This window comes from Eublepharis macularius, chromosome 5 (genome assembly GCF_028583425.1).
Source record: "Eublepharis macularius isolate TG4126 chromosome 5, MPM_Emac_v1.0, whole genome shotgun sequence".
Classification (NCBI taxonomy): Eukaryota; Metazoa; Chordata; class Lepidosauria; order Squamata; family Eublepharidae; genus Eublepharis; species Eublepharis macularius.
Genome location: NC_072794.1, coordinates 146,693,660 through 146,721,299, shown reverse-complemented (window position 1 = coordinate 146,721,299; position 27,640 = coordinate 146,693,660). Strand labels below are relative to the sequence as shown.

At 43.5% G+C, this 27,640-nt stretch overlaps 1 protein-coding gene across 2 annotated transcripts in view; it reads left to right on the top strand.

Moving 5' to 3' along the window:
* Positions 1–27,640, top strand: part of PREX1 (phosphatidylinositol-3,4,5-trisphosphate dependent Rac exchange factor 1) — a 301,144-nt gene that overhangs the window by 226,453 nt on the left and 47,051 nt on the right. For both annotated transcript variants that reach the window (XM_054981047.1, XM_054981046.1), the window contains exons 17-22: positions 9,610–9,702; positions 17,333–17,481; positions 18,462–18,547; positions 19,694–19,833; positions 22,998–23,169; positions 25,948–26,135. In XM_054981047.1, coding sequence (XP_054837022.1) covers positions 9,610–9,702; positions 17,333–17,481; positions 18,462–18,547; positions 19,694–19,833; positions 22,998–23,169; positions 25,948–26,135 — 828 coding nt within the window. The remainder of the gene's footprint in view (positions 1–9,609; positions 9,703–17,332; positions 17,482–18,461; positions 18,548–19,693; positions 19,834–22,997; positions 23,170–25,947; positions 26,136–27,640) is intronic.

Below are 27,640 nucleotides of genomic sequence, written 5' to 3'. Positions count from 1 at the left end.
AAGATGGTTAACAAATTAAAACATACATAATAAAATCACATTTTAAAACCATTAAAGCCAACCAAAACCAAAACATTAAAACAATTAAAACCAGAATTAAAATATATACAAAGACATCTCAACAACAATTAAAACATTGGTCAGGAAGGACGGGACACACCAAACGAAGCGAAAAGAGTTTTCAGCTGCCGGTGGAAGAAGGCAATGGGAGGAGGCAGAAGGAAAATCATATCCTTAGCCCTTTCAGTGCTGCTTTTTAAAATAAAGCTCATTTATTTCTCATTCACTGTGCATCATCCAAACATTTCCTCAGCAGACAGCTATTCCATTGCAGGGCTATTGCATTTCCCCCAGAATTTGTATGGCAGCATTTTGTTACTGGGACATAAAATTCTTCTCCCCAGATATCCTGATCAGCTCTGTTGTGATTCCATCATTAAGTAGGGTTTTGTCGATGTCTCAAATACCTGTTGTTTGCTGTGCGTGATGGGGTTAGTGATGAGCAATAAAGTTCTTTCTCCCACTGCCTCCCATTATAATCCTACCTTATAGTTTATAAAGTTTTCACATTTTAGTCTTTGGAATTACTGGGTTGACACGCTGTGCTACGCCAGCATTGGTTGTGAGCCAGTGCAAGGTAATGGCTTGGTTCTTGAATAATTGATCAGTGTCCCAGTGGGGAATCAGTTGCTGCTGCTTCTGCTGTCAACAGCTGGGATCTGTAGAACTGTGTTTTATACAAAAAATGCTCATGAGAGAAAAAAAAATTCCTGGCTCGTTAAGGTCGAAGTGCAGGATGAGTAATATACAGGGCTTTTTTTTCTGGGAAAAGAGGTGGTGGAACTTGGAGAAAACGGTCACATGGCTGGTGGCCCCGCCCCCTGATCTCCAGACAGAGGGGAGTTTAGTTTGCCCTCCGTGCTGCTCAGCGGCGCGGAGGGCCATCTAAACTCCCCCCTGTCTGGAGATCAGGGGGCGGGACCACCAGCCATGTGACCATTTTCAAGAGGTTCCGGAACTCCGTTCCACCACGTTCCCGCTGAAAAAAGCCCTGGTATTATATGACACTGCAGATAAGCCAATGTCCATCGTGATTATGGTCACTTTCCCAACCAGCCCAGTGACTATCAGGGTGCTTTCAAATCACGGTGAAAAGAATTTTGCTTTTGAATTGCACTTTTAGAAAATGTATTTCCTTGCTCATCAAAAACATTAATGGATCACAAATTGGTCTTCGGCAAGGCCCAGCTTATTTATTTAGTAAAATATTTTTACACCGCCTACGCGGTGGACTCAAAGTGATTCACCGTAATGTGCTGCTGACACACAGAGAGCAATTATCTTGTTTTTGACTGTTAAAGCTCCAACTGGCTGCCCTCACTCCCAGGTTTTGCACTGGGCACCTGTTCCCTTCTCTTCCTTGGGGCTGCTAAGGGAGCACTGAAATTGCATCTACAAAGAGGAAGAGGAGGGAACAGGTGCCCAGTGCAAAACCTGGGAGTGAGGACAGCCAGTTGGACCTTTAAGAGGCAAAAACAAGATAATTGCTCTCTGTGTGTCAGCACATTGTCATGAATTTTCCTCTTCTCTGGTTTAGGTTGGCTTGCCTTTTTATTCTTGATAGCCAGAGTCTCTTTGAATATACCCTGTGCTTCTTTCTGCTCCATAAGGGCCTCAACGTGGCATTTCTATTGCCACAGAGATGGAACTGTCAGGCACAGTTGCCCCTTTGGATATTGGTGTAAAGGTGGTGTTCCGCTATGCTGTAGCACCGTAGTTAAGTGGTTGGACTGAAAATCAGCACTCTGCTGGTTCGAATCCTCCTACTGCTCAGCAGGTGGTCTTTGGTAATCTTTTCAGCCTAAGCTCCCAAACTGTATTATGGGGATAATAATAACAGTGACTTTGTTTACCACTCTTAAGTGGGGCACTAATCTGTCTAGAAAAGCAGTATATAAATGCAGTTGCGGTTGTTGCTGTTGTTATTGTTATGCATGATATTGCTGGCCCCCTTGCTGGCCCTTCCACAGTTCCATGCTTCCCCATGGTAATGGAAAACTGCTTCAGACAACTATGTTTGGCTGCAGGTGTCTATTGAGAATAATATAAGAGAGCCCTAAATTGCCAGAAGCGATTGAGGGCCTTGTGTGTCTAGTCTGGAATTCTGCCTTATATTGCATCATCTACACTCATATATTACTTTATCAGGCCTGATTTTGAATGAGAGTAAGGGTAGGTTTCCTTACCCCGGGTGGCTTTTGAAACACATTATATGCTTTTGCAATATATGCCGTGTTGCATAAGACTAACTCAACGGCATCTCTGTATTCCCCCTGGTCTTTTATCCTTTTTCCTGACCTTACGCACGAAGGATAAAACATCAGATATTTTTTGCCAAATAAAAAATACAGATGCCAAAGGAAAATTATTCCAATGTGAAGAAAATGCTCTTCAAACAAATTCTTAATTTCTTTTACTTATGAAATTGTTTCAGTTCGTGATAATGGATCCTTCCTGACCTGCTATAAAAAAAATACACAAAATGCTCTGCAATCTAAATGAGAATTAAAACCCAGGCCTACACCCAGCTGCTAAAAATGTATCAATGCCCTGATATTTCCTCTGTAATTTGTAAATGATGAGATTTTCAGAACTAGGAATGAAGCTCAAGGGGTGGGTGTAGATTTTGAGGGTGTAGCCTGGAGAGGGTGGAGTTTGGGGCAAGGAAGGACCTCAGTAGGGTATAATCCCAAAGAATTCACCCTACAAAACAAACATTTTCTCCAGGTGAACTGATCTATGTTGCCTGGAGATCACTTGTACTTCCTGGAGATCTCCAGCCAATACCTGGAGGCTGGCAGCCCTAGGTGGGTGACTCCTGGAAGTTCCCTGCTGAAAGAAAGTCAAGATGCCTGTAGAGCTGGCAACCTATGAAATATCTATGAGAAGCTGAACTCCAGCCATGCTGCACAACTGTCTGTTAAGTGGGGCCTCCTACAGAACTCTTTCATGCCACACTTTAATTCTAATAAAAGCAGCTGGATGCTGTCTCTAAATTTTAAATATACTATGCCCATGGACTTGTTTCTCCTGATCCAGCAAAGGAGATCCCTATGTGAAACCAGGCTCAGGCATATGCTGCCAAAGTAGAAACACATTTAGGTGGTCACCCGCTTGTTCTTCATTGTTTATTTGTCTGGATCCTGTTAAAGCCTTGGAGGCAGATGGGAATGTGCATCCTCAGCCAGAGCCACTAGCTCTTGCACAAAGGCTGGTGACATACAGCTAGATAAAACAGAAGTGCAGTTGCACCTTCAAAAATGAACAATTATTTCAATATGAACTTTTGTGAGTTACAGCCCACTTTGTCAGCCTGATTTGTGCAGGGAAATCTTACGGGGAAAGTTGTGGCAGGGTGTTGTCAAGGTTTGGTGTGAATTAGCCCCATGAGCAGGGCTTTTTTCCTGCTGGAATGCGGTAGAACGGAGTTCCGGCACCTCTTGAAAATGAGGTGCAGAGAGCAATCTAAACTCCTCTCTGTCTGGAGATCGGGGCAAGCCCACCGGCCATGTGACCATTTTTGCCAAGGGTGATTTAAACTTTAAAAAACTCCCCCCCTTGTTCCAGGTGACCCAAAGTGATGTCATTGTGCGGTTCTGAGTAGACATGGGCACGAACTGCATTACGAACCAAAAAAGCCCACAAACCACCTGATCGTCTGTTCACGATCCGGCAGTTCGTGAGGGTCCATGGCTAATGAACCAGCGTTCGTTGGAAGCCTGGTTCATTGTGTTCGCCCCGCGGTTCGTGAAGCCAGACAGTCAAGCACCATCAATCAATTCCCTTGGAAATGGAGCTGGGGGAATGCCTGAACTCTGCACTCCTTCTGTCGCCTTGGAAACCCGAATCGAAATCCAGCTTACCTTGATCGGCAGGTCTTCTTTCCAACTGTGGAGCTGCAAATTGGTTACAATTGGTTACATGGGAGAAGACACCTGGTGGGAGGGAGGGGGAAGGAGGGTGTTCTGTAGCCATGGGCACTCCAATCTCATTCCTGCAAACCTTGATAGGCAGTTCTGATGGCCAACCCCTTGTACACTGGGCCAATGACAACTGGTGGCTCTAATTGCATCAAGTGGGAGTTTCCTGGCGACCTCGGATTGGAGAGGGTATAACTCCAAGATCCCTATTGCAATCTTGGAGAACCTGCTAAACACTCCCTGTGAATATGGGCTCTCTAAGTGCAACAGGGGCTGTTCCGACGCCCGTGAACTGGTTCGGTAACGGGAAATGTTCGTTACGGTTCGTTTGTTTGGGTTTGTCGGCAGCACCGAACCATGAACAGCAGTTTTGTTAAATTTTTTTGGTTCGTGCCCATATCTAGTCCTGAGTTCCACCACCTCTTTACCCAGAAAAAAAGCCCTGCCCATGAGTCTATGAAGTGTAAATCTCAATGTAAGGGGGGAAAGGAGGAGCTGATGTAGAAAGGCTAGGTGTGAGTATATAGTGAATATATAACTAGAACTGGTTTGGGGCTATTGCTCCTTGGGATGGTGAGCTTGGAACTACTGTGCCTGTTACTTCTGATGCAGGAAAGAGATGGGTAGTTACCATGTCTGTTTCCTACTCCTCCTTCAAGAAACATTGGAATGCCCCACTTTATCTTCATTAATAACCCCTTTGCTCATCTAAACAGGGCCTTCTGCAGATACTACCCTGCGGTTGGGCTAAATCAACAGCTATCAGTACATGCACGTTCTCTGTGACAGCCCACAGTTTATGGAATGGGCTGCTTGAAGAGCTCAGGAAAACTTCCATTCTCTTGATTTTTCTGCATGCTATGCAAAACTGAATTATTCAGGAGGGCTTTTTTACTCAGGTAATTGGTTTATGGTGTAATAAATTACTCAGAGAGATTGTTTGGTAAGGGGACATAGATTGTAGACTATACTATTAGGTATACCAGACTCAATTCATGGTCACGACTATCACGTTCAAAGCCATTATCTGTGCAACCACCTCTCTCCCTATATCCTACCATGGCAGCTTTGCTCATCTGAACAGGGCCTTCTGCAAATAGCACCCTGCGATTGGGCAAAATCAACAGCTGCCTGCACATGTACTTTCTCTGTGGTAACCCCCACCGTATGGAACGGCCTGCCTGAGGAGGTCAGGAAAGCTCCCACTCTCTTGGCTTTCTGCAAACTGTAAAGCTGAATTATTCAGGAGGACTTTCTACCAGATTATAGGGCTGTCTCATAAGAAATAGTTCAGAGGGATGCTTTGGTAAGAACAGGGACTATACACTATGCTGTTGCGTACTGTCTACTTGTGTAGATATGTTCCTACTAGGAAGTTTCCACATTGCTAAACAAGCCATATAAATTAATTATACATTGTTTCAGAAAAATGTTGTCTCTCTGCTCAACTTTGTTTTCACATTTTCTGCATTTCTATTGTATCTGTTCGCTGAACGCCTTAACCATTGTTAATTATTGTACTTTGCCCGGTGGATGTCCTAGCTGTTGATTATGTTGTATTTCACTTACAAGGTGTAATCTGCCTTGGATCTCAATGAGAAAGGTGGACTATTAAACCAACCAGCCAGCCCAGCCCAGCCCAGTATTGTCTGTTGATGTAGATAGGCTCCCACTGGGAAGTTTCTGTCATTAAATATGCCATGTTTTATTAATTATGCTTTGTTTCACCTCTACATTCAGATTTATGCTTGTTAAGCTAACGTTCCAGCCATTGAAACATTTAGCACATATATTGTGCTAAATGGGGGGAAATAAGTGGGCAGTTTCCGTAAAAGCCTAGTGATTAACCAGTTTGAAATCAGTGGGTTTAGAAGGGTGTAACTCTGCTAGGGTTACCAGTCCTGCCGGTGGGAGGAGAGGATCGCCTACTCCCAGCCTCTGGCCCCCCCATCCCCACTTGCCTGGGCAGTGGGGAATGGGCCCAGGAGCTCCGGAGTGCATGATATTGCGCTCCGGAGATCTTTCTTGTTGGGAATAACATCATTTCTGACGTGACAAGGAAGGGAAGGCCCCCTTTTGGTGAAATGTCCTCTAATCAGCTTTATACACCCTGAAAACACAGGGAATGCCCCTTTTACTTTACTTTTAAATGCAGAGAGAGGTTAAAAAGCAATGTCCTGTTGTTTTCATTAAAACGATTTCAAGTTGCAGGGAATCCTCAGTAAATACTATAAAAGTGCTTTGCTTTGTTAAACTTCTCAAGGGTTAAGATTTCCTGAGGGTCTTTGTCATGTGACTCCAGCGGAATTGTAAAAACTAATTATGCTCTTCACTCTGATCTTTTGAAAGAAGCAGGCTTTCCCAACAAGGCAAGCGATCCTGCAGCCTCTCCAAATGAAAAATGGCAAGCCAGAGAGCCCAAGTCCGCATCCCAGTCACGACTGGATGCAGAACTTAACATGGCCATAAAGAGCACATTGTGCCGGGGGATAGGACTCTGGCCTCTTTTAAAATGTTCAAGGCCAAAGTTTCACTGGCAGGGTGCTGAGTTCCAAGGAACTCTTTGTACTCAACCTCCTTGTGTGCATCATTGTTCCCAGAGTGTTTTGTTAGGAGGACCCAATCTCTGTGGCGGCCTTGCTGAGCCGTCTCCCCTTAATAACACCCTCTTCTGAATAGGCATTCCCCCGGCCATTACTTTAAATTACAGGTAGCCTAGAGTGTTGCCTTTGGCTGGTACATTCCAGTTCTTACGGGGAAGAAGGCCCAATTTCCTGAATCTTGTGTTTATGATGAACTGCTGCAACAAAAGGAAGCTAATTAGCTAATCATGCTCCTTTGAACCACATAAAGACTGAATTCTAACAGTGTGGAAATGGTTAGAGCAGGATAAGGCACTTACTCGCCTGTGATGTTTTCATCCCCCTGTAGACCATATAAAAGTGAAAGGAGTCTTTGATTTAAAACGGTAAACTTGTATCTTGCAACATGGTTTTGCAGCACCTTCTAAAGGGCTCACAAGCGAATCTTTCCAGAAGGTATGAAGCCAAAGTTAAAAAGAAAAGAAAAAAAGGGTGTTTGGGGGGCAGGAAGCTAAATTTGATGGAAATGGAAATTTTGCAATATTTGTAAGTGGTGGAACCCATGCTTTCACCTGCCACTAGGGTTGCCAGCTCCAGGTTGTGAAATTCCTGGAGATTTGGGAGGTGGAGTCTGGAGAGGATGGGATTTGGGGAGGGGAGGGACCTCAGCAGGATATAATGCCATAGAGTCCCCCCTCTAAAGCATCCATTTTCTCGAGGGGAACGGAACTCTGTCACCTGGAGATCAGATGAAATTCCAGGGAGATCTCCACCCTCCACCTGGAGGCTGGCAACCCTACCTGCCGCCCCTGGCCCCGCTCATCTGGCTGGTGGGGGGATGGCAGAGGGACAAAGAAGCACATGCACATGCTTCTGCACTCCCCTGTAGCACTGGTGACAGAAGAGCCATGGGGCACACTGGGTTCAGCCTGTTTGGAGGTGGTTTTTACTGAACTGGGCTTCAGTGCGCCCCGTGGCTCCTCTGGTAACCCTAAATATTTGTTTTCTCAAACCCTTTTATTGCTTTAACAATATAAAATGCATTGTTTATAACTTAATTAAGCATATAAAATCTGCTGTTTTTTACGGAGTTTAAACATATAAGTGGCTTATAATGCAATCCTAGGAAGACGCTTCTGAGCACAGGATTCTGCAAACGAAATGAGACAGAGAACTGCAAACTGCTGCATTTGGTGCTATCTCAGCACATGCACTTTAGGGTTTTTTGCCGTCTTAAGAGGTAGAAAAAAATGGAAAACAAATTTTGTAGTAAACAAAATAAAGTGTGTTATTTATTACTGATTCATGTATTTGGACAATTTGTGTGCTGCCTCTTCAGACCTGCTCAGCAGAAAGTGTCTTGGACTGTCACAACAGGACTAGCAGCATATTTTGGTGTCAAATTAAACTCTGTAGCACTTGCACTCTTCAACACTGTATTATCATCATACACGTTAGAGCATATTAATTGTGGACCAAATTAGTCTCAGTTAAACATCGCATTCCTAAGTAGCTTTACTCCTTTCTAAACTCACTGAACTTGGTGGGTGTAGAAGTGGTGCAATTCTGCAAAGAATGGCTCTGCAAATAAACTAACTTGCAAATAAGCCAGTCTGAAATTAGAAATCAGCCCTCCTTCATAGCACAATAAGGTTTTTACTAGTTTCCTAAGAAGAACAACTCAGCCACCTTGCAATGGCTTATCTGGAGAGAGACTTCCATAATGTGGGTGTCGTTGCTGAAAAGGCCCTGGTCTTTTTCTCTTACTTTAATTTCAATAAAGAAGAGATTTGAAGGTTCTCTTCAGGCGTCTGGTTAGGATTGTATTCATCTTGGAAGATCACAAGTTGTATTGTCCCACCATACGATGACGCAGCAGGTGACAGGGACTCCCCCCCCCCCATCCACAAACTGGCTTATACTGTATCAGGTCCTCATGGTCAGTACTGTCTACTCAGACTGGCTGCAGCTCTCCAGGGTCTCAGGCAGGGTTGCCAGGTCCCCTTACATTCCCGATGGGAGGAAGGGGTGAAGCTGGCACTTACCTGGAAGCTGTTTTCACGCATGTGTGAAGTGCATGTGTGCTCCTGCTGGGCAGGATGACATCACTTACAGAAGTGACATCATCACTCCCAGTGGTGGGCATGTTGCTGTGCTTCACAGGGGCCAATTGCCTTAAATTATGTTTTCATTCATGTATATAGAGGCAGGGCTGTGGCTCAGTAGTAGAGTAACTGTTTTGCATGCAGAGCAAGATTTGGGTCCAAGAGCCCCTTAAAACCAACTTCCACAATATTCTCCTCCCATTTTATCTTCTCAACAGAACCTTGTGAGATAGGCAAAGCCAAGAGAGAATGATTGGCTCACATTCACATAGTGAGCTTTCATGGCAGAGTGGGGATTTGAACCTGGCTGTCCCAGATCCTAGTCTGACACACTAACCACAGCATACCACGCTGGCTCCCCAGTGCTCTTCGGTGTTCCTCTATTGTGCCCTTTCTTTACTATTAAACACAACACTCCCACCTCTACTTTTATACATACCTTACAGAAATGTAAAACGAAAAACTGTAAACAACTCATGTCTACCTCTAGCACAACTAGTTTGGCCCTTGATCTATTCTTATTTAAGATGATGGCGTGGCAGATCAGTTGACTGTTCTGCAGTTCAATGCAACGTCGAGATGCAAAGTGCACCCTTTTGAATTATCCTCTAGAAACCTTTAACACTGTTGGCATTTATTCCTGTGCCTGTAGTGTCACTTAACAAGTACACACAGTACTGCAACCTTAGCCAGGATGCCATCAGCTCCAAAGAGAACAGGTCCAGTTATTTCTCATTGCCTTCTAGTTTATAAGTTTGATCTGCTTTTTTATACGTTCCTCTATGACTATAATGTAATGGGAAAAATAAACATTTTATTTTAAATTGATTTGGGGTGGGGAGACGGGAGAACAGCTATTGAATTAGATACCAGAGACTGTAAAACTCAGGACTTTTTGTGAAGTGCCTTGCATGGTTCTCAAAGACATTCTTTTCCTCCCAGGTTTTGCCAGAAGAGGATGACTACGGCTTTGACATAGAAGAAAAGAACAAAGCGATTGTGGTGAAATCTGTTCGCCGGGGGTCACATGCGGAGGTGAAACTTTCTGACATCTGTAAACACTTCCCTTTTAGCATGAGAAAGGAGAGGAGTCCTTTGAAAGGGCCCCCGAAATAACATGCAGAAAACCCATTTCATTTTAATGGCAGCGAGTAGGAAATTGAGGATCTTTTTTCGTAATTCCTCTCACAATAAACTGCCTTTGTGCATTGATAGGTTTTTGGCTCCTTTCTGCCACATTCTTGCAGAGTAATTTCATTAAGTGATAAGGCAGCAGGGCCCCCCTATGTCCCAGAGAGATGATGGCAGACCTCATGCTGTGTTGCAAGATGTGAAAGGCAAGGCAGGAGAGGCTGTGTGGAGACTAGAATCAAATAGCAAGCATATGGGGCAAAAGAGCATCGAGCCAGCCGGAGGCTGCAATCCCTCGTGTAGCAAGAGCAATACTTATACTGTCCATGTGACCATTTCATAGTGATCTGGATAGCACTAATTAAGGATAGTCCAATAACCCTGCTTCAGCCTGCCTAGTTGTGCCTGTTGTCACTAGCAACGGTGGTAGTAGGGGTTGATGGTGGAATATCACTCTCCAAAATGGAGCCACGTGTGCCGAATCCCAGTTATTTTTTTTTTGGTCCATGCATATACACTTGGAAGCGCTGCCTTGAACGCAGCATCATTACCACTCCTACCACAGCCACCGAGGAGAAGGACCAGGTGCACGTTAGGGGAGCAGCGTGGACTGGGCTGAGGAAGTAAGCAGAGAAGAAGTGTACACGGGAGCCAAAAAGTTGAAGCCGTATCTGTTGTTTGCCCAGATGATTATTATGAAGGACCTCAATGGCAATATAAAACCAATACTCTCGTGGAGTGTTTCCATCATGGTGGGAGACCCCGATATATGAGGCTTGACTTTCCAAGTTGTCCGGTGTATCATTATTCCTCTACAGCTTTGTTTTGATTAGCATTCTCTCTCTTTTTTGCCAGAGCCAGGAGTTCTTAAACTTTTTGTTATCTGGGGCCACTTACTAAATCCACTGGAATCTTAGGGACGACAATTAGGCTTCCAGCAATAAATGGATAGACAGATAAATAGGTGTTGTCTTGACTAAAAATTAACTTCTTTAGAAACCACTCCTCAAGAACATGTTCAAGAAAATTATCAGATTTTGTTTCTGCTTCCTGCTGTCTCCTTACCTCTGCTCCTTCCTAGCCCCTCTACCATGCTTTCTCTCCATGTCCCATCCATGCCTCTCCACCATGTTCTCTCCCCACCACTGCTCCCCACTCTGATGCACGTGCTCTCTCTCTCTCGCCTGGGCTCACCTGCCACTGGCCCCCAGCGCTTTCCTTGCACCTACCGCAGCCTTCCTTGTTCCAACGCTTCTTTCTTCACTTCTCTGTCTCAGTCTGGCATTTTCTGAGGCAAACCTCTCAGGTACTGGTGGCACTGTTTGGTTTGCTCCCAGTGACAGTACACCCATCATTGTCCCTCCCCCCAAAATGATCTTGAGCAAGCTCTGTTCACTCCCAGCCTGTGGGAGGGAGGTGACAGACATTTACTATGCCTGTCATGTGCTGGAAACATGGCTGCAGTGGCCTGGTCCAAACACTGCTGTCCTTGGCTTACTTCTGGTGATAGCATAGGAAGAGGGAACATAATGTATACCTTTTGTTGTCTCAAAGATGCATGCTGCAAGCATCTGAGCCCAGTTTCCCCCTGACTATCTACAAACCACAGGTTAAGAACTGCAGGCCCAGTCCTGTTTAGCTTTAGAAATGGAGATGATTCTTGTGCCTTCAGAAACTCTCCTCACTGGCCATTTGTGTGCATGATTGTGGGTGAAATTCCTTGATTTTTTAAAATTGTTATATGATCTTTCGCAACACCAAGATTTGTCTGCTCAGATTTGCCAACCATTTTATGAATATGAACCTCTTGGTAAACCACTGCCTGAAAAATAATCTCTCCGTCATTTCTTTGGACAGCTGCCTATTGAACATTCAGTGCTGGAAAAAAATCTGTTTGTATTTTGAGACTACAGAAGCACACAATTTGCTAAGGAATCTTTTTCTTGACCTTCCAACAATAACTTGCTTTGACCATCTGCCCCTCTGTCCTGTTTGACCTTAAGATATTGCTACAAACAGGAACAGGATCCAAATCCCAGTGAATAAGAGGGCTTCTGGCTCAGATCTCCATGATTTGGAACCTAGCAATAATGCTTTTTATGGCGTTCTTGAGCTCTTTAATTGCGTTTTGATACTACAAAGCTATTCAGCATATGGTTCAGTGCCAGTGCAGCAGCTGTAAACCATTCGGAAAACCCTCTAGTGGCTGGATGCTCCTGGCGGGGTGGGGGGGAGCCATGGTTGCCTACCAAATGCAGAGCATTTTTGCTGGTATTTTTCAGCCTTTCGCTTTTAAACAAACCGACATAAAGTTTAAAATTAGATAGATTTCAATGGCATTAAAGATGGATTTGTAGAATAGAAATGAAGATGTAGGTAAGAGCCAGTTATACCTGTGGGCTGATTATAAAAAGGACTGTGTATATTCCACACTTTTTAAAAAAATCTGCAATTAAGCTATCCATATTCTGTGACATGTATAAATTATGCACGTTGTATAAATTTGCATAAGTAATTTCTCTTCCCTGACCTAGTGCATTTTTATTCAACCCTTCCATCAAAGAGGCTCGAAGTAATATACTTGGTCTTCCCTTTTCTAGTTCATCGTTACAATAAGCTGTGAAGTAGGCTAGGCTGAGCGAACATAAGTGACCCACTGAGCTTTATGGCAGGGCGGGGATTTGAATCCTCCATATCCTAGTCTAACACTCTTAACCACTGCCCTACATTGCATATTATACTCCTGATTGTAAGAAATCTTCAGCTATTCCCCGGCCTCTGAGATTTCAAAAGGTGGTCGCTCAACTATTGAAGTAAAATCAAAAAGAGTCCAGAAGCACCTTTAAGACTAACCAATTTTATTGTAGCATAAGCTTTCGAGAATCAGGTTCTCTTCGTCAGATGCATCTGACGAAGAGAACTTGATTCTCGAAAGCTTATGCTACGATAAAATTGGTTAGTCTTAAAGGTGCTACTGGACTCTTTTTGATTTTGCTACCACAGACTAACACGGCTAACTCCTCTGCATCTACAACTATTGAAGGATATCTTCCCAGCCACAAGGACTAGAAACCTGCTGTTTTGAAAAAGAAAAATACTCAAGAAGTTGTATCCTGTGCCTGGTATGACATTCTGAATTCTTGAGGAATACAATAGCTTGCTTGCTTGCTTGCTTGCTTGCTTTATTTATTTATTTATTTATTTATCGTCTGCCTTTCTCACTGAGACTCAAGGTGGATTATACAGTGTGAGATTAGTACAGTCAATATCAAGGATATTTCAATAAACAATGCCATAGGGTAAATAAATGCAAGTTTACAAAGACCTAGCATTAGCAGAAATCCAATACAAGGTTGAAGAAATGCTGAAACAGGGCATGAGCGATTCTAGGACTGACATTAGACAACTGCCCAGCAGGGTAATACTTGAAGCAACAGGTAGTACATAGCAGCACATAGCTAAAACGACAAATAGCATGTAAGGAAACTTAGTAGTGATGTCTATGGTCCCTAGCTTGTTAGTGAAGTGTCTCTTTGAGACCACCTCCCTACAATACAGCAATCCTATCTGAGTAAAAGCCCCTTTTGAAAAATGCAGAAGGTCAGAAGAGTGGGGGCTCTTCTGACTTCCTCAGGCACACCGTTCCATAGGACAAGGACCACCACAGAGAATGCATGTGTATGGACAGCTGTTGATTTCGTCCATGTGCAGGGTAGCACTTGCAGAAGATCCTGTTCAGGTGAGCGAAGCTGCCATGGAGGAACAGGAGTGAGGCAGTCTCATAGGTATGCTGGACCAAGGCCGTGAACAGCTGTGTGTGTGATAACCAATACCTTGAACTGAGCATGGTAACTGAAAGGCAGCCAGTGGAGTGAGTGCAGGATGAGAGTGATATTCATGCTGCTCTCACTCCTGATAACAGCCGAGTCACAGCATTTTGCACCATCTGGAGTCTCCTAGTTAACTTAGATGAGAGCTCTACATACTGTGCATTACAATAGTCAAGTCTTAATGTTTCCTTAGCATGGATCCCAGTGGCCAGATCTCCCAAAGATCTGGTAATGCTTGGTGTTTCGTGCTGACTCTGCCCTAAGGACATCACTCAAACCACTTACGTTATGCATTGGAAGAATAAATATGCAAAATATTATTTAATAAGGATGGGGACTTTCTAGAACTGATCGGGGGGAACAGGAATGGACAATGCATGTGCCTTGCAGACCTTTCATATAAGATACCTGCAGATACTTTTTTCATGTCTTCCTCCAAGTGTACTCCTCCATGGAGCAAGAATGTTATATTGGAATGGGCTCCCAGGCCAACGCTTTGTTCTCATCTTCAAGATCTGAACTTGTGAAAAACAGGTCATGCCATTTTCCTAGAAACATCTGACTGCATTAAATGTCAGCTATGACTTAATATTTGGTCAGGTTTACTGAGATCAGTTTGGATATTGCTTTTTTCTCTTGAATCTAGGAGAAAGCTGCATATTTCTGCTTTTACCTTTCAAAATTCTCCCACCACTGGATCCTATAGCAGCTAGCACCTTCCAATCAGATAGAATGACTTTCCCCTTTGAATACCATGACTGTATAGTTTTGTGCCATCACTCTCTCTCCACTGAAGAATGAAGGGGTTTGCTCTCACTACCACCCTCCAGCCAACCATCTGCTCCAGAGCAGTATCTTAATGGGAAGACTACCACCTCTGACAATGTATCTGGTAGAGGACAGGCACTTCTATGGTTGTGATAAGGTAGGAAGGCCCAGTACTTCCTCACCATATTTAGTTATTGGAATGTCTTAAAAGCCAAGAGTGTTTTCCACTCTCTATGTGCCTGAATAGCAACGGGAAAGACTTTATGGAGTGGAATTATTGGCCCATGGACCTAGGGGATCCTACTCCTGGGGGCCTACTTCTAGGTCTCCCAGGTGTGGCCGTGATAGCTGGAGACTGAAAGTGTTACCACGTTGGTCCAGGCTGAGCAGACTGAGGGCTAAAGTGACCTCTTCCATGTCCCCAAGCAAAGTCTAGATGACTAGCTATGCTGCCCCTGCATTAAGCACCCTCCCTCACACCCTCGCTCTGCCAGGTTTTGAGAGAGAAGGCAGTCTTGCTTGTCTGGCTGCTGACATTGCCATTGCTGTTGCTTAGCAGCATCTGCCTGTTCCTATCTCTGACACTTGCCTAAGGCCACTTGATGAGTTCATAGCAGAGGCAAGATTGGTTCTGCACTGATGAAGTCATTATGCTATAGCAACTCCATATGGCACCCTGGATATAGCTCACAGGTCTCGTGATACATTTACGTGCTGCTATCTCAGTGCAGGCAAATGTCACACGTTCTTTAGTATGTAACCCCCCCGTAGATGATGCTGAGAAGGAAGTGAGGCAGGGAGCCTATTCATATTCTATTGTTGACTGTGGCTGGCACTCATAATTAGACTCGGGGTGGGAGGAGTCATGGAAATTTAGCTAAATCTAGGTAAATGAATGCCTTTAAGAATGTTCTTATTAAATCTAACATTCTAGGTGAATCTGTCACTTCCATAGGCTGGGCTATATGTACTAAAAAGAAAAAAAATGTAACAATAAAGGCTAATTCCTGATGGGTATAAATTATCCAAATCAGTCTGTATATTTTTTGTTCCTTTTGCATAAATCATTCTGCTTTTGTTAGTCAGAGAAAGGGAGAAGGACAGGACAGGACAGTGAAATACATCTCACTGACAACTCAAAATCTCATTCAACCTCATTTGCTTCTGTTTCTGAGATTTCAGTACACATTGCTTGCAACACAACCCCACACCTCTCTGCATTTGAAAATGTTAAAAAAGTGTCCTTTTTAGAACTTTGGAGATGGCATTCTCAGAAAGCTGAATTCCACACTGGAGTTCACAAATATTGAGAATCAGAAAAGGCATATACAGGCACCCTTGTAGAGTGCTTCAGCTCTGTAGAAAATTTGTTACCTCTGCCCATGGGGGGAGTCACATCACGGCGATTTCTTGGCAGACTTTTTACGGGGTGGTTTGCCATTGCCTTCCCCAGTCATCTACACTTTACCCCCAGGAAACTGGGTATTCATTTTACTGACCTCGGAAGGATGGAAGGCTGAGTCAACCTTGAGCCCCTCCTCTCTCTCCCTCCCTCCCCTACATTTCTGTATGTGGTAGAATACATTCATATTGAAGGGTTTTCTTGAAATGCTTCAGTCTTTGCATGCTTTACAGTGCAATCCTAGGCAGAGAGTCATCTTTCTAAGCCTATTAAGTTCAGTAGACTTAGAAGGGTGTAACTCTATTTAGCACTGTTAATTGTAGAACAGATTTGTATTGATAAACCCAGAGTATACTAGGATATAATGGCGCTAAAAGAAGGATGCCATTGGGAGACATGTTGAGCATTATCCTGCTTTGAAGAAGCAATTAACAAGCAGATGCCTGATAATTCATTGAACTTTGTCCAACATCTTTTTGGCCATTGGCCATGCCAATAGTTAGAGAAAGCTGGTGTCTCCTTTCTAGACATTGCACTCAGCTATAAGAAATGTGAAGTGCAGGAAAAATTCAGAAGACAATACAGTAGACTGTGGCCATCATGAAGGCTTTCTGTCAGCTGTGTTCTTGGAATTTCTACGTGGCAACAATTCTGGCCTATGTGGGCCCAGTTCAAAATGGGACTATCGCACAAGGAGAAGGGACTTAAAGCCTCCCCCTCCCCACATATGGGTTTCTTCACCTTGGGAGCAGCTTTTTCCCCCACTGGGCAAACTTAATTGTGTACTAATGACTATGTTTAAGCTTCCTCAAAGGGTCAAGTAGAAACTCCCTGTGGTCCTTCCAGTTGAGGATTAATGGCATGTGGGGAGGACCTACAGCCTTTCTCCTTTCATGATGCAGTCCTGATCCAAATCAGACCTGTGTGCACCTGAGAATTGAGTTCCTTTTTTTTTTGTAAATGTATTTTATTTTATTTTTTAAAAAAGGAATACAGAAAAAGGGAAAGAAAGGGATAAGCAAGACAAATATAAAGCTGTATGCTACAAGAATTATTATAATACAGAGTACAAAAATTGAGTCCTAGTGAATTCCAAGACAGAAACACATCTTGCAGGCAGAAGGACTTTCTCTGTATGAATTGACCCTCAATGTTATCCTGTTTAGATTGCTGTCAACTCTTAACAATCTGTTGGCCAGATATTAAAACATCCTTGGACTCATATAGAGAGATGCAGTCCTTCAGGTACCACATGCAATGTGGTAACCACTGCAGCCGCTATGAAACAAGTTGAATATGTTCATGGAGCCCTCAGTCCGATATAATTTGAACAGCTGTATTCTTTACCAGCTGAAGCACCCAAGTTGTCTTTAAGGATAGCCCAACATAGGGTGTCTTGCAATAATAAGCATCCAAGGAACTCTAGAGTGGTCAGAACACAACATGAAGACCATTGCTCTAATGTACCTTTTACCCTGGGCAGACTCAAAAGACAAAGTGTGATCTTGTGTGTGATGCTTGTATGTCCTTTCAGATGGCGGGTTTGCAGGTTGGACGGAAAATCTATTCCATTAATGAAGACTTGGTATTCCTGCGCCCATTTCAGGAAGTGGAGACCATCTTAAACCAGTCCTTCTGCTCTCGGAGGCCTCTTCGACTTCTTGTAGCGACTAAGTCTAAAGAGTAAGAGCCTTAGAAAATGGACCTCTTGGCTTTTGGAGACTTGTTCAGAGTTGTTACCATTTAGTTGTTTGCTTGCTTATTTATTTATTTACTTTGTTTATACCCCATCTTTCTTCCCTGTGGGGATCTAAAGTGGCTCATATCATTCTGCTCTCCTCCATTGTAGCCCCACAACAACCCTGTGAGGTAGGTTAAGTTGAGAGAGTATGTGGCTGGCCAAATGTCATCCAAGCAAGCGGGGAATTGAGCCTGGGTTGCCCAGATCCTGGTTCATCACTCTAGCCTCTTCACTAAACTGCCTTATTGTCTACCTCGATGAGAATGGCGTAAGCATTTTACAAGCTCATCTTTGAACAAATGTATATGTGAAAAAAATATAAAAATAATTAATCATGACCATAAAAAGGAATATAGAGAATACCCTTAATCCACTGGAATTAATACTTTTGGCTTCTGCACACAAATGAAATTGAATTAAGAGGAACATAAATTAAGTAGTAGTGAAAAACTGTCCAGCGCAATGGCTAGCGGAGTGAGACCTTTAGAACTAATGGGTGCTTTTTCCTAATATTGATTATATTTGTCTCAGATTATTTCTGATAGAAAGGTAAAGGTAGTCCCCTGTGCAAGCACCGAGTCATTACTGACCCGTGGGGGGACGTCGCATCACAACGTTTTCTTGTAGTGGAGGTGACTGGGGAAGGCAATGGCAAACCACCCCGTAACAAAGTCTGCCAAGAAAACGTCGTGATGCGATGTCTCCCCATTATTTCTGATAGATGATTTAATTTTCTTCTATCTGGATTATAATAAACATGGTCCTAGGAGATGATTTTATCTTTGACTATAACCAGAGAATTTCCCATGGAATCCAACCCATAGTCATTCCTTGAAGAATAAGGAAGAATAGCACGCTCTCTTTTCTCTGTTTCTCTGCAGCTAACCAGTAATGGCTATTTTTCTCCCCATATTTTTGACAGGATTATCAAAATCCCAGATTGCAGCAAAATGCTATGCTTCCAGATACGAGGAGTAGCACCGCCATACGTCCATGCTGTGGGGCGAGGTAAGAAAAGGAAGTGTGATATGAAGGGTGGACATAAAAGGTAGCCTACTTAGGTTGTAGGAAAGCTTCAAGTTTTGCTGAGTGGAGTAGTAGGATACAGGCCGGTGGATTTACTTCAGTGTAAAAGTACTGCCTTGCAGACCAGGGCTCTGTGGAGGATGGGCTGATACTTTCAAGAATGTGCATTCTGACCTTCCATTGTGTATAATGGCTGGCTTGGCATAATGTGTGTGTACTGTGGGCTGGCTGTGGTGAGCAGTCAGACAAACGGGCATCGTGAAATCCTGCGGCAACTCCTCCCACTCAGGGATGTGCCCATGCAGGGAAGAGGAATGAGATCATGCTCTAGGGGATGTTGGACTGACTTGGAGCAACAGGCAGTTTCCCTACTCTCGGGTCATCCTTAAATGCTCATCAGTGAAATAAATAATATTTAAAATGGAGTATAAAAAATTACCAAACCCAGTTCTTTGCATCATGTTTTTTTTTTAATATACCACCCAGGTCCATAACTTCAAATATTATAAAAATAATTTAAACTAGGAGAATATAAATGTGACTATATCTTTGCATGCTTGAGTTATGATGAGTGCTTTTTTACGCGACACTCAGTTACTGTATGTCCAAATCAGGATCTACCATGGACCAGATTTGCTCATGCCGCAAAGTCCTCCTCTGATGCAGAATGGATTAGGATTGTGTAGTCGCGGCCTCTGTGATTCATAGGCAGCATACAGCTTCTGGATTGGCCAAGCTTGGTATAAATGAGTCGGGCCTTTTTTGGCCCAAGAGAGCAGTCCTTTTTTGCTCTTGTCCTTCGAACTTCAGCAGTTTCCTTAGATCAAGTAATTGACTTCAGGGACTTTGAGTGACATGAGACAGATCTGGAAACAGCTGGCCATGGTTGTCACCTGGCCCAATATCCAAACCTTTTGATATTCATATTGCTGGGGGGGAAAACAGGTCATAAAGGTTCTTGAATGTTAACAATCTTAAAAAGTTCTTTTAGCCAGTTTCTACAAAATTTTGCAAAAGAACCACAGGGTTGCTTCAGAAATCCGCCTTTGTGCAGAAAACCTTGTCCCCTTCCTTGCTTACTGGATTGCCGCCCCTTCTTAACATGACTCCTGTCCACTTCTCTTTAAGGCTCAGAAGCTGCAGCCGTGGGGCTTCATCCAGGACAGTGTGTTTTGAAAGTGAATGGAAATAATATGATGAATGAAAATTACACTGAAGTTTTGGAGCACTTTGCAGCTTACAGGAACAGGCAGCGGCAAGAATTTCTGGTGAGCAATTAGGGGCTGGTCAGGGAGGTGACATTTTCTTAAAATAATTTTTGGGGGAGAGAGAATGTAATATGTTGTTATGCAAGTCTGTGCTGGAGAAATCTGCTTTGAATTACATCCCTTCATCAGCCAGGGAGGGTGCTTAGGATCCATGTCAAAGTAGAAATTGGTACATTTCTTTTAGCCACAAAGATTCCTGGGCAGACAGCAACAGATGGCTTCCCTTTTAATAGTAGAAACAAACCCAAGAGACAAAAATAGGATTTGGTTCAGAATCTTGAGCACTACCCTAAATCAAGTCTCTAGAATTTTGTTTTGCATCATCTAGAGCTATGCTTATTTTCCAACCTCTCCTTTTTTTTCTTTTCACCAAGTTCAGTGTAGTTTATACGCTCTTAAATCTAGACTGTGCTTTGGCAATTATGGGTAGACTAAATTTATCCCATTGGTCAGTGATTCCCAAATGTTTTACTAGGGAAACCCACCAAATCTTACCCTTGTTTTGTTTTTTGTATTTTTGCACAATCAAACTTTTACCGCCTCAAGTATTTTTGCAGTGATACTATTGGAGGCTGCATTTGCTTTGTATGTAGAAGGCCTCCGATACCTCCTGTTAAAAGGTAACAGTTTGTTGGGGACAATCTTTCTTTGCTGGAGACTTTAGAGTTGAGTTGAGTTTATTGCATTTATATCCCACCCTCCCAGCTCAGGTCTGACAACAATTAAATTCAAAATTAAAATATGCATTTGGAACCACAGTAAAACACATGGAAACGAATCAATGAATAGGTGTCAATGCTCACAGAGGAGGCTGTACTGAAACTACAAAATGCACAGAGCATAGATCCTGCACACATAGCCTTCTTCCCAGTCAGGGGCAGATTGGGAGGGGGAAACAGCCTGGAAAGGGTCCCTGTCCCCAGTTCTCTCTGGCTCCACATTCCCTGGAAGGGAAGGAGAGCCTGCCTGGCCAGCCCTGAACAGGAGGTGCCTGCCCAACATCTGTAGCTGGGGGAGGGGTGCATCCCTTGCTGGTCCAGGTGAAGCAAGGCCAAGTGGATGCTTCCTTTGTTGTGGTGACAGGGGTCCAGGACCGGGCAAACACTTATCTCACCTTGGTGAGCCCAGGCTGGGCATGGCAGTGGAAGAGCTTTTGCCATGCTCTATGGGGCGAGGCCAGGCCAAGTGGGGTGAGCATCTCTGGCATGTAGCACTGATAGATTGTGCCAGCCCCTTTCTTTGGGCCAGGATGGCATCAGTGTTGGGGGGCGGTCCCTCAGGCTATCAGCATATGAGACTTTTCCCTTAGTGATATTTCTGCTCCTGTTCCAGTGGTGGGGAAAACTCCCTTTTCTAACATTTTAAATCATGGGGATTGAATTTATGCATGTATGATGTGCATGTATGGTTAAGCACACATGCTTCCTATGAGTGTAGGTTCTATGCTCACAACCTGCTGGTCATATGTATGCCAGCGGATGGGCCGACATGCTTGTTTCTGTGTCACCCTTTGCACTTGTTTATTTCAACATGTGTAATGTTATCTGTGGAAGGATAGAGGAAGGCAGCTTCATGATATTCCATTTGATTTGAAATGGACAGAGAAACTTGAAGTGGGGATTGGCATTTACTGTTTGCCCTTTCCCCTTTTTAAAATTAGATGAGAAGTCCTTCACAACAGAAGGGAGGAACAGAACCTCCCCCCGTAATTTTTGGGGGGTCAACCAAAACAACTGCTTCACAAAGTACAGGGCTGCAATTCACTCCGTAAAAAAAAAATCACAGGAGTAGATGGTTTGATATGGCTGCAGAGATGTTAAAGGCATGAGGATGGCCTGGTGGGTGTCTTCTTAAGTATGTCCCCAGCATACCTGCTCAGTCACAGTAGGGAAATTGTGATGATTGGGGTCAGACTAGTACTGGAAATTGAATGCACATGGAGGTCTGAGAGCTTCAGAGGACAGAAGGCGATTGCATTCACTTTCATTGCCAATTTACATTTGCATGGGTAGCAACAAGAACCTGGGTTTCTCTACAACTATTGTATCCAGTGAATGCATACAGCATTAGGGTACCAAACTGGGCACCATACTCAGAAGGATATAGACAAATTGGAACGGGTTCAGAGAACGGAAACCAAGATTATAAAGATTTAAAAGAACTGGGCTTTTGCGTTGCCTGGAAAAGAGATGACCAAGGGGAGACACAATTGAACTCTTCAAACACCATCAGTGTTGTCACATGGAAGAGAGCAATGACTTGTCCCCTGCTGCTCCAGAAGTGAAGGCTAAGTCTAATAAACTTAAGTTACAGGGCGTAAGCTACTATTTAACAGTGGGACAACCTCCTAACTGTAAGAGTGGTCTGACTGCGAAACCAATTTCCCAGGAAAGAAATGGGCTCTTTCTCATGGGAGGTCTTCAAGCAGAGGCCATATTTTGGGGATCCTCTAGTTTTGGATTTCCTGCCTCAAGCAGGACTAGATGTCCTTTATCTCTATTATTCTACATATAGGGGGAGTCACAGCAAGCAGTCCTAATCAGGCCTATTCAGAATCCTGTCACGTCTGTTCAATGACCCTTAATCCCAGGGAAGTATCATTAGGTTTTCAGTGATAACCTTTGAAGGAACTAAGAACAGATAGTGATAAAGCTTGTTGTTACCTTCACTCATTATATAAAAAAAAGTATTTGCTTCCCCATGTGAAATGCAATTAACACTTCCACCCAGTGTGTGCAATGAATATGCTATCTGGGAAAATACCCTCATTTCCCAGGGGTTTAAAAAAAAAGCCTTTTGGATGCTCAGAGATTGAGTCACCTCTTTAATGTGCATAGTAAATTGAATAACAAGTGACTGGGTTTGCTCTAAAATACAGTCATGAATGGTGAAGAGCACACTAGACGTAATTTGGTCAGAAAGGAACATGTGAGAGAGGAGGGGGTGCTGAATGTCCCCTGCTCATCTTACCTAGGACTGTATCCCATACCCCATACTTGATATGTGGTGGACATAAGAAAAGAACAAATAGATCTCTGCATCTAGTTTGGCTCTGAGACCATTTTGTCCTCCTGACAGTGATCTCCCTGTGTCCAACATCCATCTCTCCGAGTCCAACCTCTGACTCATTTTCTCACTGTGCTTTTTACCTGCTCTCTTTGAAGGGGTTGTACCAGTGGGTTTATCGAACCCATGAAGATGCTGAAGAAGACCGAGCTCAGCAATCGGCATCCAACTCCTACTTGAATGGAAGTCATTCTGAGTCTTGCAGAGGAGACCCCTCAATTGAAGAAAATTCAGATCTTGATCCCTTGAATGACAGCCAGCAAGAAGAAGGTATGAGGATAACCCATTCCTAGTCAACGAAGGATGTGATCTAGGAAGAATCCTTGGATCTGTTCTGCTAGGGAAAGTGGCTGTAGCTCAGTGAGTGTTTTGTATACAGGAGATCCCAGGTTCAAGCCTTGGGCACCTACATTTAAAGTGAGGTTTCATATTACAGGTCTGGGAAGGACCCTTTGCCTGAGACCTTAGGATGCCATTGCCAATCAGAGCAGATGAACCAATGGTCTGACTCTGTGTAACAGCAGGATTTGAGTCCAGTGGCACCTTAAAGACCAACAAGATTTTCAGAGTATAAGCTTTCGAGAGTCAGAGCTCCCGTCTTCTTCAGGTACCTGTCTGAAGACCAGGTCTGCAGACCAACACAGCTGCCCTCCTTAAACTGACTCTGTATAAGGCACTTTCTAATGTATGACGCTTCAGAAGTTAAGTGACATGGAAGTGTGGAAGAATATCACTTTTTGCTGAAGGAACATGACAAAGGGGTAATAAAATAGAACTGGATCGCTCTAGATCATTGCTTTTCAGCCCTTCCAAACCCAAGATCCTCCTTTAATTCCCCATGTGGAGGCATCCGACCCACTGAGTTGCAAGCTCATGGCAGGAAGAGATCAGAGTCATGTGACAGGGAAAGAAAACGTCCTTGTGCTAAAAGGGGATTTTTGCATAATGGAGTGATCTCGCCTTGCCATCTTACTGCCTCTTTTCTGCATACATGCAGAGAGAGGCAGATACCCTTACTCTCTACATTCACTTACCCAAAACAGGTTTCCAAAGAGTATGTTTTGCAGTCTGAGAAGCAGCGTGAGTAGCATGTTTCTGTAAGTGTTGGTGGCTTCAGCATTGCCTGGTTTTAATTTGTTGCGTTTTTCATGAATTTTAATACGTTGTGAACCACCTGCAGCACAAAAATGGTGAGATGCATTAAAGAAAAATAAATATGTACATTGTACAGTGGACCCCACCGATGCACCTGTACTCTCCTCATTTTAGTAGTGTCAAGTATGGTCCTGTAGAGGAGGAGAGGCTAGTAGGAAAGGTCTTGCACAGAGGAACACACATGAATTGGCTCAGTTCTGCAGCTCCCCCATAACCTGAGAGAGCATCTTTGCCGTCTCCCATGATGGTACTTTATATAAACACTTTATATACATCTGTTTTTATTGACCATGGGATTGTTGACTTAGTCATGCACTACAGAAAATCACTGCGGTGATACAAGACAATTAACTTGGCAGTACTAATGTCAAGCCACAAACCAACATAATGACATAGCATCTTGGACTGTGGTCAGTGTATTTCACATTGGGCAATGCTTTTTACTGAATAACTGTATCTCTTGTGCCACGTAGGATGCCAGCTCAGTCAGTCTCTTTCAATCAGCCCAAATGGAAGTGATGATCTTACTTCTAAGCGGTGGCATTCTTGACTGCAGAAGAAGGGACTGGAGGATAGTATTTACTGGCAGTCCCAACAGCTGGTTTCAGCTGTAGCATGAGAAAGACATGCCAGGATTACAAAGTGGGGAGATCACATTACAGAATACACAGGTTGAGTCTTGATCTCCCCTCTGTATCAGTCATAACACATGAGTTGTGGTTTCTCCTCAATTCCTGTGTGTACAGTTTCATACAGTTTCCAATTAGGATCATTACCTCCGTTTTCCCAACCTGAAACAGTTCTAGGGGGCTCCATTCTCCTGTTCCAAAGAGGAAACACTCCCCCCTCCTCCATGCCTGTTATTAGACTCAATAGAATAAATGATAGGAACTTGCGTTTCCTCTGCTTTCCTTACCGCGAGATCTAAAAGCATCTTGGCCAGTCCAGTTTCTCTAGGGAAAATGATACTGGAGCAGAACTGAAGCTGGCTCACCAATGCTGCTGGATATGGGTCTACATATGAAGGAAGATGTTACAAAATCACAGACTCTTGAATTAAATTGCAAGATTGAAATTTATGGCCAATTCTGATGTGACTCTGTGTATAGCCTACCCACAATGAAGGAGAAAGAACCTGCACACCTTTAGTCCCAGTTGTTCTTGTCCTGCCTCCTACTCAATGTATGTCTTCTGGGGTATAGAATTCATACAGGTTCTACATGTCTAAAATGCAGGTATGTGCAAACTGTCTAGAGCATAAGCCACACACACAAGATTGTCAGGTCACCCCTGGCAACCAGCAGGAGGTAGGGGACAGCAGGTACTCACCTCTCCTTTTGGTGTGCTCATGTGCCTGTGGCCCCAGGTGATACTATCACTTCCACCATGACCCAGAAGCGTGTCACACCAGGGTCTATTCTATAACAACCGGATCAAAAGAGGGTTGTCATGTGCACCTATTTCCTTGGCCTGCTTCCTCCCACTGCTCAGCTGGTGATCATCAGGCAGAGGTGTGAATCATGTAGGCTCTGTGCAGATATAAAGACCAACATATAGGCATCTGGAAAGCCTGGAGGCAGTACAGATGTAAGCAGTGGATGTGACAAGAAAGCAGACTGCTGACCCACCATCCTTTGGCCGTTGTGTGCATTGAATAACCCTTGAGAATATCATTATAAACCTTATAAATGCTGAGGGGACACTGGACTGTTTTAATCAATGAAATCTGAAAGACCACCAACTCTTACTGATATAGCTGGGGTTTTGTGGAACATGGGCTGCATGGTAGTCATGTTCCTTCAAGGACCCTAAATATTAGATTATGACATGCATCGTGGTCTCTGATGAGCGGAAACAGAAAATTGCTTAATATGACTAAACTTTGGTTTTTAGATATGACGCTTCATGCTTTTGGGTCTCCTCTGGTCATCAATGAAGATACTCCTCTAATCAGCTTAACGGTGGACAATGTACACTTGGAGCATGGTGTCGTGTATGAATACGTCAGCACTGCTGGGATCAAATCCTATGTCCTTGAGAAGATTATGGAGCCAAAGGGGTCTTTCAACCTCTCTGCAAAGGTTTAAATTGGGCATTTGTGTCTGTATGTCTGTCTGTCTGTCTGTCTGTCTGTCTGTCTGTCTGTCTGTCTGTCTGTTCATGCATGCATGCATCCACCATCTTAATATTTACTTTTCTCTGTCCTTGAGGCTAGTATCTAAAACAGAAATAACAGATTTAAATCACAGTATATGCCAGACAACTAAATGTCTATCTGAATGGGAAAGCTTTGTTGTGCTTACCTTAAGAGGAAGAGTGTTCTAAAGCTAGAGAATGCCTCTTGAGGATGAACATAATCCAGTCGGTTAAGCAAGTGTTAAGTTCCATTGATTTCATCTCTCCAGAAGAAACTAATGGGACATAAAACAGCTGAACCAGGAGCTGTTCAGTAATATTTATTCACTACTCAGAAGACACGTGATAGGAGATCGTTTCCATCAGGCCATGGAGATTTCAAGAGGACTCCAGGAAAGAGTTAGTCTCATTATGTATTTATGAATTATGAGCCACATTCTGTTTACTTCCAGTGTACCTGAAGCAATGTACAACCCATAGAACACAACTGAGTAAAACAACAATTAAAAAACATAAAGGTAGCCAAAGGGAATAAATACACAGAAATGAAGAGGGGGAAAGCCATAGCGACAGCATTAAAACACAAGCCTACCATAAGATCAGATTTTTAACCACACCAATAACAGTCTAGATGCTTGAAAATGTCTTCCTAATTAAGATCTTTCCAGGGAGAGCATTCTGAAATATGGAGACAAGCACTGAAAAGACCCTGCTCTGTGCCCTAGCAGAACTCACTAATGTGGAATACAGACCAAGTCCTGGAAATTAGAGCAAACACAAAAATACATATTAGTGAATGTCTTTCCTAAAATGTGTAGAACTCAGTTCTTACAGGGTTTTAGATTGAAGCATAACTGGAGCTGTGCTTGGAACACTGTTGTGTAAGAAGCCAGTGCACTATTATAACATAGTGTCTCACCCCGGTCGAGAGGCAGACTCTCACAATCTGAGCCAGACAAGTCTTCCAGGGTAGGCTAAAGCCTATTGCCATAGCCAAGATTACAAAGGAATGAATAAATGATTGTCAAAGTCTGGAAGAAAAGTAGACTTCCTTTCAGATCCCTGTTGGGAAACCCATGACTGAACTATGCCTCTTGTGTTAGGTTTGCTACTTTTAGGAGTGTTGACAGAGCAAACTATGGTGTTTACTGTGCTTGGAATGTATGCTGATCAGTAAGAATGCAGTGGAGTGACTCCATATGGTGCACTGTTAAGTGTAACCAGTCTCCCCATTGGCTATTGGACATGGCAATTGAGAGCGTCATCTCTGTTGCTACTGTCGCCTTTCCCAGGAAATTTCAAGGCTGTGTGCAGTGGAAACCAACTGAGTCTGAGAGTACATTGTAGCTTTCAGTTCTGTGCAGCTCACTCATGCATGTTTATTCAGAAGGGAGTCCCACTAAATATAGTGGGATTTCTTCCCAGGAATTTGTACATAGGATTAGCTACA